This window comes from Pelobates fuscus, chromosome 3 (assembly GCF_036172605.1).
Source record: "Pelobates fuscus isolate aPelFus1 chromosome 3, aPelFus1.pri, whole genome shotgun sequence".
NCBI classification, from domain to species: Eukaryota; Metazoa; Chordata; class Amphibia; order Anura; family Pelobatidae; genus Pelobates; species Pelobates fuscus.
The window spans coordinates 268,209,938-268,221,152 of record NC_086319.1 but is presented as its reverse complement, the minus strand read 5'-3'; the positions used below and the strand labels follow the sequence as shown (position 1 = coordinate 268,221,152).

The 11,215-nt window shown below is 38.6% G+C and overlaps 1 protein-coding gene across 1 annotated transcript in view; it reads left to right on the top strand.

Annotated features, from left to right (window-relative positions):
- The first annotated feature begins 2,914 nt into the window (after positions 1 to 2,914).
- Positions 2,915 to 11,215, top strand: part of DOCK5 (dedicator of cytokinesis 5) — an 82,931-nt gene continuing 74,630 nt past the window's right edge. Inside the window, exons 1-2 of the mRNA XM_063448504.1 lie at positions 2,915 to 3,072; positions 8,420 to 8,503. Coding sequence (XP_063304574.1) covers positions 3,030 to 3,072; positions 8,420 to 8,503 — 127 coding nt within the window. The 5' untranslated portion in view covers positions 2,915 to 3,029. The remainder of the gene's footprint in view (positions 3,073 to 8,419; positions 8,504 to 11,215) is intronic.

Genomic DNA, 11,215 nt, shown 5'->3' with positions numbered 1-11,215 from the left:
ATTATAATACTGCTAATACCCCGTCTCTGTGACATTATCATACTGCTAATACCCATTCTCTGTAGTATTATAATACTGCTAATACCCCATCTCTGTAGCATTATAATACTGCTAATACCCCTTCTCTGTAGTATTATAATACTGCTAATACCCCTTCTCTGTAGTATTATCATACTGCTAATACCCCTTCTCTGTAGCATTATAATACTGCTAATACCCCTTCTGTGTAGTATTATAATACTGCTAATACCCCTTCTCTGTAGTATTATCATACTGCTAATACCCCTTCTCTGTAGTATTATCATACTGCTAATCCCCCTTCTCTGTAGTATTATAATACTGCTAATACCCATTCTCTGTAGTATTATCATACTGCTAATACCCCTTCTCTGTAGTATTATAATACTGCTAATACCCCTTCTCTGTAGTATTATCATACTGCTAATACCCCTTCTCTGTAGTATTATAATACTGCTAATACCCCTTCTCTGTAGCATTATAATACTGCTAATATACCTTCTCTGTAGCATTATAGTACTGCTAATACCCCTTCTGTGTAGTATTATAATACTGCTAATACCCCTTCTCTGTAGTATTATCATACTGCTAATACCCCTTCTCTGTAGTATTATAATACTGCTAATACCCCTTCTCTGTAGTATTATAATACTGCTAATACCCCTTCTCTGTAGCATTATAATACTGCTAATACCCCTTCTGTGTAGTATTATAATACTGCTAATACCCCTTCTCTGTAGTATTATCATACTGCTAATACCCCTTCTCTGTAGTATTATAATACTGCTAATACCCCTTCTCTGTAGTATTATAATACTGCTAATACCCATTCCCTGTAGCATTATAATACTGCTAATACCCATTCCCTGTAGCATTATAATACTGCTAATAGCCATTCTCTGTAGCATTATAATACTGCTAATACCCCATCTCTGTGACATTATAATACTGCTAATACCCCTTCTCTGTAGTATTATAATACTGCTAATACCCCTTCTCTGTAGCATTATAATACTGCTAATACCCCTTCTCTGTAGTATTATAATACTGCTAATACCCCGTCTCTGTGACATTATCATACTGCTAATACCCATTCTCTGTAGTATTATCATACTGCTAATACCCCTTCTCTGTAGTATTATAATACTGCTAATACCCCTTCTCTGTAGTATTATAATACTGCTAATACCCCTTCTCTGTAGCATTATAATACTGCTAATACCCCTTCTGTGTAGTATTATAATACTGCTAATACCCCTTCTCTGTAGTATTATCATACTGCTAATACCCCTTCTCTGTAGTATTATAATACTGCTAATACCCCTTCTCTGTAGTATTATAATACTGCTAATACCCCTTCTCTGTAGCATTATAATACTGCTAATACCCCTTCTCTGTAGCATTATAATACTGCTAATACCCCTTCTCTGTAGTATTATCATACTGCTAATACCCCTTCTCTGTAGTATTATCATACTGCTAATACCCCTTCTCTGTAGTATTATAATACTGCTAATACCCATTCTCTGTAGTATTATAATACTGCTAATACCCCTTCTCTGTAGTATTATCATACTGCTAATACCCCTTCTCTGTAGTATTATCATACTGCTAATACCCCTTCTCTGTAGTATTATCATACTGCTAATACCCCTTCTCTGTAGTATTATAATACTGCTAATACCCCTTCTCTGTAGCATTATAATACTGCTAATACCCCTTCTGTGTAGTATTATAATACTGCTAATACCCCTTCTCTGTAGTATTATCATACTGCTAATACCCCTTCTCTGTAGTATTATAATACTGCTAATACCCCTTCTCTGTAGTATTATAATACTGCTAATACCCCTTCTCTGTAGCATTATAATACTGCTAATACCCCTTCTCTGTAGCATTATAATACTGCTAATACCCCTTCTCTGTAGTATTATCATACTGCTAATACCCCTTCTCTGTAGTATTATAATACTGCTAATACCCATTCTCTGTAGTATTATAATACTGCTAATACCCCTTCTCTGTAGTATTATAATACTGCTAATACCCCTTCTCTGTAGTATTATCATACTGCTAATACCCCTTCTCTGTAGTATTATCATACTGCTAATACCCCTTCTCTGTAGCATTATAATACTGCTAATACCCCTTCTCTGTAGTATTATAATACTGCTAATACCCCTTCTCTGTAGCATTATAATACTGCTAATACCCCTTCTCTGTAGCATTATATTACTGCTAATAGCCATTCTCTGTAGCATTATAATACTGCTAATACCCTTTCTCTGTAGCATTATAATACTGCTGTTAACAACAACAATTGATACCGCACTCTATATTAAATAATGCTGTAGAGCTGAATCTTGCAAATATAAATTTATTAAATATCTAAAAGATAATGAAACTATAATACTGCTGTTACTCCTTTCTCCCACTAATAATTTCTGACATGTTTCTGCATTGGATTTCCATTTCCACCTTTTTATTTAACCCAGATTTTTTTTTTCTAACTCTCCTGCACCAGCTCATTGTTTCTACCCCTCTTACTGCTGCACCAGCTAGCCACAATCACCACCTTTACTGGCATCCATATAGCCCCGCCTACTTATTAATCTATTCATTAGCTAACCACGCCCACCTGGATCTACCGCACAAACCAACCAGTTCTAGGCTTTCTCTGCAATAGCTAGCAACTGCTGCTTCGCCCAAACTCAAACTAACCACGCCCACTCCGTACTCTTCTACACTTGCTAACCACGCCCATCCCTCGCCCTACACTCGAAGGTCCCGCCTACCCCTCAGCTTCTGCGCTCACCTAGTCGCGCCCACTCTTAAGCCTGCTCAATCTAGACCACGCCCTCCCTTCTCTTCTGCACCAGCTAGCCCCTCCCACCTTCCACTGCTCTCCCTGTGAGTCACAGAACATGGTGGAGAGCAGAGAGGAGGGGGAGGGCAGGAGCCCGGCACGTTAAGTTGAGGGGTGACACCCACCCCATTGATCCCCCTGTAATATGGCCCGCTGGATACCCACCAAGAGGGAGAAGTTTGGAGTGGGTGAGTTTACTGTATATTCTGTCCCCAGCCCTGATGGAATGATTCAATTCTCTGCCCATGGCATTCCATTCCATGGATCTGTTTAGAACCTCTGAATATAATAGTATTATTGTAATAAAACCTATGTGTAGGCTACATGCTTTGCCTGTCAGTTTCCTATGGAGTGCTGTGTTTGTATTTTCCTGCATGATTGATGCTCTGTGTGTGTCACCTAACCCCTGCAGTGCCTTACTGTACCCCAACTCGTTATACAGGCTGGCTGGGAGTGCTGCCCCTTTAAAATAATACATCTCCTGCTGCTGTGAAAGTCACACAGTGCACCGCCATGCAAATCAGTGCATTGCTCTGCTCCCCCCTGGCAGTCACACTTTTATGGTACACTGTGTGCTATGGTCTTTACTGGGGAGTGCTCTGGGATTGGATATGGTTTATGCTGGGAAGCGGTTTCATGGCTGAATGCTTTCATTGTGTTGTGTTTACAAGTGGCACACTCGTTTAGGACTGCTTTTCATCTTCTGTGGGGTAATATTACACCCCCATGTCTCACACTAAACCTTACTGTCACCTGCCAAGCCCCGTCATTGTCTTATGGTTCTGTTAAAAACAAAACATTCTGTGTCCAGCATCTCTTTCTTGGGTGGGATCAGAATTAAGCGGTGCACACAGCCTGCTGGATCCAATTGGTTGCTCAAAGACTGACAGCCATTCTATGTGTATAGTTTCTTTATGAAGTGTTATTAGAATTATTATTCCTCTTATTGTATGCAGTGCTAACACAAAGCATATGATATAATCTAATAACAGAACTTTGTGTTAATTTGCCACTACTACGTTTCACACCTCAGCTAGGCTGAGATACTTTGCAGTTGATGTGCAATAACCTCAACTATTGCCCTGAGTTTCTGGGGTTCATGTTTACTTTTTCCACGGGCTAGGGTCACACAAGGTGGGCTATGTGGCTTGTGCATAAATATGCCTTCCAGTCATTCATGATATAGCAGGAGAGTGCTGAGTAATTTTTTCCCAAGTGTTTTTTTTTTTTCCCCCTCTGGAACATTACACAAATGTGTTACATTTGTCAAGATTGCAACTGAACACGCTGACTCATGTATAGAAGGGTTTTATTGGAAGTGTGGAGAATCACGCCCAGTGTATGATTTGCTTTCATACATTGAAAATAAAATACTATGATAATCTCCTCCTGTACAAGTGAATGGAAACCAACCGATTTTTCCATTCACTTACTTAAGTAGTTCTCATTGATTTGGTTTTGTTGCTTGCTGCAACTATAGTGAGTGGCTGTACACTTTTCCTTAAACATATGGATTATGGGTAAAACAAAATTTAATCAACGTTCTCCGGTGTAAAAAAAAAAAGTAAAAAACAAAAAAAAATCTACATGTTTATTGCTAATTTTTTTTTTTTTTTTTTGTTTCTCTTCCTCAATGAAGTGTGTAGCAAGAAATCTTGTTGATGTTATTTGTGCAGTTAAGGTAATTTTTGCCTGATGAGGATTTAGGAGCATTCTTGTAGTTTTTGCATAGTATCTTATTCAGTGAGGTCTATTGGCTATCCCAAAAACGAACAGCGTTTTTAGTGGCACAGGTACAATTAGCCATATTCTTTTTACATAACAGTGGTTACATTCTGAAGTGCATTGCGTGCTATCTGCTGCTTACTATACCAGTAATCTCTGTTTATTATGCTACAAATCCTACAAATAAAGGTTTTGCCTGCTACAACATTATGTTCAGGTTACGGATTAATTGTAAAAAGCATTATGTAATCCTAGTTCTGAACCAGTAAAACACACATAATGTCAGGAACAGTTCTCCACTTCAGGAGTTAAGTTACTGCCACCTCAAGGTTTAGTATTTATTGACTTTTGTTTGTCCTTTATGTTCCTGAATCCATTGTCAAACAGGTGCAGGCTGCAGGGCGGAATATGAGAATACAGCTTCGGAAAGTGGGTTCCTACTGCTTCCATTTTATATTGCATACAAATCCTACCCCATCTGGCCTAATAATCTGCAGTCAGATCCCCTTACACTAGATATAAACCCAGCACTGCCTGAGCCTGTCCTGATAATCTGCAGTCAGATCCCCTTACACTAGATAGAAACCCAGCACTGCCTGAGCCTGTCCTGATAATCTGCAGTCAGATCCCCTTACACTAGATAGAAACCCAGCACTGCCTGAGCCTGTCCTGATAATCTGCAGTCAGATCACCTTACACTAGATAGAAACCCAGCACTGCCTGAGCCTGTCCTGATAATCTGCAGTCAGATCACCTTACACTAGATAGAAACCCAGCACTGCCTGAGCCTGTCCTGATAATCTGCAGTCAGATCACCTTACACTTGATAGAAACCCAGCACTGCCTGAGCCTGTCCTGATAATCTGCAGTCAGATCACCTTACACTTGATATAAACCCAGCACTATCTGAGCCTGTCCTGATAATCTGCAGTCTGATCACCATAGATACAGACTCTGCAGCCTGTTCTGCGTTAGTGCTAGTAGGCATCTGGCTGTGCCTGTCGCACTAAGTTTAAAGTCCAGGTCTGCTCCACCTTTCTGCGGTCATCACTTGAATGTTGCTATAAAGCAGGAAATTCCACTACAATCTTGAGGTGATCTGATTAGTGTTAAGTGAACTGACAATTTTAATAAAATAAACCTTTGTTAAAGGCCATTTGAATTACTGAAAACTCCATATATAACAGCTTGTAAAGTGTACCTGTCATACAAATGACACTTTGCAAGCAATGGCAACACTTGAATTTTTCTGTCCTTTTTAAATTCTTATCCCTTAATACTATGCCTTAAGCATAACTATAAAGACTTCTGTAATGGCGACTACGGGTGGTGGCATGTGCAGCAGTCCCCTGTGACAGAATGGTATCAAACAAATCCATGTGGCGTCACGCTAAGAATTGTGGGATACCATTATGTCATATTAGGGTTGGATGGTTGTTCCAATAGCTTTATTTTTTTTATTATGTATAGGTAAGTATATGCATGCTGGTGAAAGCTCAATTCATACTTTAAATACATACTTACTGTATCATCTTCATGTATTACAGATGGCCGTTATAATGCAGTCTTTGTGTATAGAGAGGAAATATGACTTGGTCTATTGGGTTGTTTTGAAAGTTCTGCAGCTTGAGTTCTGTTTGTGACTAGATCATGCTGTTTGTGCCATTGCGACATTCTTGGAACCAATGGTGAATAAAATATTTCTCGAGGTAAAAGTTCTGAATTCCTTGAACGAGGCAGGCTACCCTGTGTTTATTTGGAGTCTAAAGTCATCTGCCCTACTATCACCGTGAGGTGTAACATTAATGTACTGCTAAACACCTGGAAAGTGAGCCCTGTTATACCCACATACCTCCCTCGTGAGACTCCTCATCTCGAGAGATCTAAATTGCAGATTGTGTTGTTAAAAAAAATTACTTTACAAGTGCTGGGAAAAAAAGGGATGCGCTGGGCAAAAAAACTATCTGGCTCAGATCGGTTCTACATAGGACTCTAGGCTGTTTATGCATTGGAAGTTCCCCTGAGTAATTTGCCTCCTGGAAAGACATAATGGACACTTGATAACTTGTGCTTAGCAAGTGTCCCAAATATTGATCTCTGAAACCTTTGCAAATCAAGCTTAGGGAAACATTACAGCGGGTCACTGAACATTCAGTTTATTGAGTTGACTACCATTGACTTGCAAGCGACAGACCGTCAGTTTGTTTGTTTCTTTACCTAGCTTGGTTTAAAAAACACCTTTATGTTGTAATGAATTCCATTATTGCATGAGAGAGAATAGGCAGTTGCTTAAACAATCTGTTCACCAAGCTGCTGAGCTGTAACAGTGTTTTAAAGCTTTTGATGCTGATTCTGTTGTACAGTCATGTCTCTCTGCAGATGTGTTCTATTAACAGTTTACATTATCGTCCGTCTCTTAAATGTGTGCAGTTGTGTCTTTATGCAAGCACTTCATATTGCACAGACGTAGGTCACACAAATCCACTATGTACTTAAATAATTTAAACAAAGCTTTGATCCAATTTTTATTATAGGACAGGAGACCGAGACAGATATCACAATTGGGTTTATGATCTAGTCCAGAATTACTCAAGTTCTTAATGAATTCCTTGCTATTAAAAAGCACGGTCTGCTAGAACTACTAGTGTGAGCTTTCCAGCTATTATCATATATAATTTCCTACTGAGTAGTACTAAAACGATCTGAAAAGGAAGCAGTATTGAAAGCTTATATTATGTTTACATACTGTCTTCCTTTTATTGCTAGGTTTCCATGTACCCTCTTCAGAAATATTCAATGTGAACCATATTCAGTACAAAAACTACAATCTAGACAAGGGATCTCTAACTCTGCTCCCCACCCCAGATATTGATGTCATACAACTCCCAGAATTGTTTTGAAATCAAGTGATGGCCAGATAATCTTTGTATTTAAACAACATATTGGGGCCAGCGAGATAACTGATCTAGGCTCTTGGTGAACTGCCCATTAGGCCCCATTGCCCTGTCAACCACTGAGGATGTTAAAAATCACTATACTATACAGCTACTGTAATTAAAAAGGCTTATCAGTAGGTAATCAAATATTGTGGCATGTTACACTGATCTGATCAGGAACCAATTTAGGACTGAGTAAGAAACTGAGCTACTCTTCAGATAAACTGAGTGTGTTAGGTGCTATGTTACAGCAGACCTTATTGCTGGTAAAAGGCAATAACATCTACATTGCGTTTGACAACCTGACAGCCACCATTGTCCTGCTGGTGGACAAATTCTCATCCCCCTAAGCCTGAGACTAAGGTTAGTGGTAATGGATCTCGGAACGTGGGAGGTGATTCTTTCTCTGAATGCAGCACTGTCAGGTTGAGCATGGTAATGTGCGATGTTAGAGTACGGACAACGTGCATTGGATAGAAAAGGCCTTGAAATGGAATGAAGAAAGTGTATAACTAGGTGTGAGTGTGACTAAACACCAATTACCCCCTGTAGCACACCAAATCACAAACTCGCTACTCTCCAAATATATGGTAATTACCTATCATACCCTTACCATCCCAGGCAGTTTCAGGTATGGCAGTGAACAGCATCAGGTTCTCAGATTGCTCATTCATGGAAAAACTTATGTGGAACTCTGTGTATATATTTTTATATTTTAATATCCATCTTAACATTGCACTGTGACTGTAGAAGGAGACGTAATGTTCTGAAGCATATTAATGCACATGTCTGTCTCTGTGTTGTACCCTTGCATCCTATAAATAGAGTATTTATTGATTTACTAATTAGCTTTTTCCTCTTGTCTTGTATCCAGCCATCTACAATTTCAATGCAACGCAGGAGGAGGAGCTAAGCCTACAGGTGGGAGACACAGTACAGATAGTGGAATCTTATGAAGGTGAGTTTGTCTTGTCTGTATGAGCTTCAAGCTTGTGTTATTGACTTGGGTGTCCATGGATTTTATGTTTACTGTTGGGCTACAATTTCCATATATCTTTGTCAGCTGTTGAACAGAATGCCTACTTGCTTCGTTTAACTGTGAACATACAGTAATAAAGGCAATTCCAGGATTGACTATAATGCAGTTCACTTCTAAAGTGCAGAAATCTATGAATGTGATGTTCTTAGTGGGAGTGATGGGTGGACAAAGCGGCACTGTCTCCGTCTGGGAACTTGCAGAATTTGCAATGATCCCCGATGATGTTATCGCCATTGGGGATCCAGTGGTCAGAGGGAGGCAAAGGTGAGTTCTACTTTCCTGAACCTGTCTCTCGTGGGTGCTGCCATCCTTTCCCAGTGTGTGTTTCACAGTTCCTGATGCCTGATGTCTCAGTATATCTCTTGACTGGGTTGACCAGGCCATATTTGTATTCTATTATGCTAAATATAGAAAAAAATATATATAAAACATTGCAAAACACACATAAAGATGTTTATACAAGGTACAGTATAATTATACAAATAAATAGGAAAATGTTACATGTCATGCGTAGGTGGAAGTAGTTGTTACTAATTATGTGTATTTTTTCAGAAAAAAATGTTGGTGCAGATTTTCCCTTCTTTGTGTATATTTGTTTCATGTTAGATTTGGAATATGTTACATTTGTGTTTAGTTTGGTGGGAAGTTAATATGTTGGGCACATATTTTAAGTTTTGCCTGTATAATAATTCTCCTGCCATGTGTGCATAAAGGCTGAATGGAATCTGAATCGCTTAGGCATTTTGGTTATAGGTACACTGTGTCCGTTGTCCTGATTTTATAACCAAATAAAGTTTTCTTTGCTATTTCCGATAGGCTATTATTCCATTATTGTTATTATTCTATTATTATTATTTTGTGTCATTCAGGTCTTGATTTGAATGTATTTATTTCTGATACTATGAATTGGCTGAGATCTCTCACTCGCTTTCCGTTTTTAGTGCAAACTTCATTTTAAATCTTTGTAAAGCGAGATCTTCAGAGTTATCCATTTTTTCATTCATTCCAAAATGGAAGAAATCTAGCTTCCCCAATGAGCCATCCCTGAATGTGAACATCATATGCATGCTCATTGTTCCATGTCAACATCTTTCACGTGTAGGGACTTTTCTGTGAACACACATGTTCCCAGTACAGTTCTTGCAAATGAAGAATACTGACTTTCTTTGCTTGAGCAGACTTTGAGTGTTTGTGATTTACATTTATTTGGATGGCCCTGTGTGAAAGCTAGACTTCGCTATAAGATGCTTGAGAGTAAAGTGGTGGAGCCAGGGCAAAAATAACAAAAACAGCAAAAATATGAAAAGTTTACATAGGCAACCACAACAATAAGCTACTCTGAATATGGTACTTGGAGTGTCCCTGTAACACAGTTCTCCTTTTCTTTTACCTTGACATGTTTTACTGTGCCTCCTCCCACTGCTATTTGTCTTATGTGTTAAAGACCGTTGCCTACATATTTAATAAAGCAAAAACATTAACTAGTCAATTCTGAAATAGACAATTTCATATATTTTTTTCATATTTCACCAAATGTCTTTGAAAATTTAAGTCACGTTCCAAATACTGTAACAACTTGGGTTTCTTGCTTTATGTATGAGGCAAGGAAACCACCCTTACCATCCATCTTATATTTATTGCTTAGAAGACCAAACCCTGTTCAAATGTGTACGTGATTTCTCTTGACTATACAAGAATGCAAACCCTCCTTCTGTACAAATCCCCACCTACTCTGATATGCTGGCTCGTAGATGTTTCCATTCATAAAACACATGAACAGAGCTACAGATACAGTAACGTGAGGCTTTTACTACCAACTGCAGATATTTCATTCATGTACTTCAATGAAAGAGGTTGCTGCCAAGTATTAAACTATTCATTCCTTAAAGCCCTGCTGTTCAATAATCATAAAATAAATAAATAAATAAATGTAAGTGTGACATGTTCACCTTATCTGTTGGTGCTTTCTTTGTAAGATCTCAAGACCTGGATTGTTTAAATTGATTATAATGATGCTGACAGGACTAGAGATTACAGGGGTACTTTAAGAACTAAAGCTACTTGAACCTACTGTAGGGGTTACCCCCTGACTCTGTCCCAATGTTAAGAGTCTTACAAACTTTTGAATAATTTGACACTTACCTGAGTCCACTAGGTACCTGGACTTCTTTTGATCTTCCCAATATTGGAAAAGTGGGTTTAGCCATTCCTCTTTAGAAATCTCAATTCTATCCAACGTTTCCCATCATTCTTTAGTGAAGGGTGTCGGTTGACCAGATGGAACATGGTTGCACATTAATAAACCCTTTGACTCATATAACCTCTCAGGATGTTATAATTACACTCTACTAGCATAGGCTCTTTTAATCCTCTGACTGAGAGCCAGAAGGTAAACGTAATCACAAAGCAGTGAAAAGTCGTAAAACATATTAAATGCTTCCTGCTTGCAGTTTCCGCTGTCTGAAATGCCATTGAGTAACTATTGAAGTCAATGCGAGTTCTGAAAAATCTCCAGTAAGGAGTTATTGAAATTAATGTCCCACAGCCAGTGAAGAAACTGAAGATGAAATCACAATCATCCAACACACCTCAAAATCAGCCACTACTTCAAGAAATGAAAAAATAACGTGT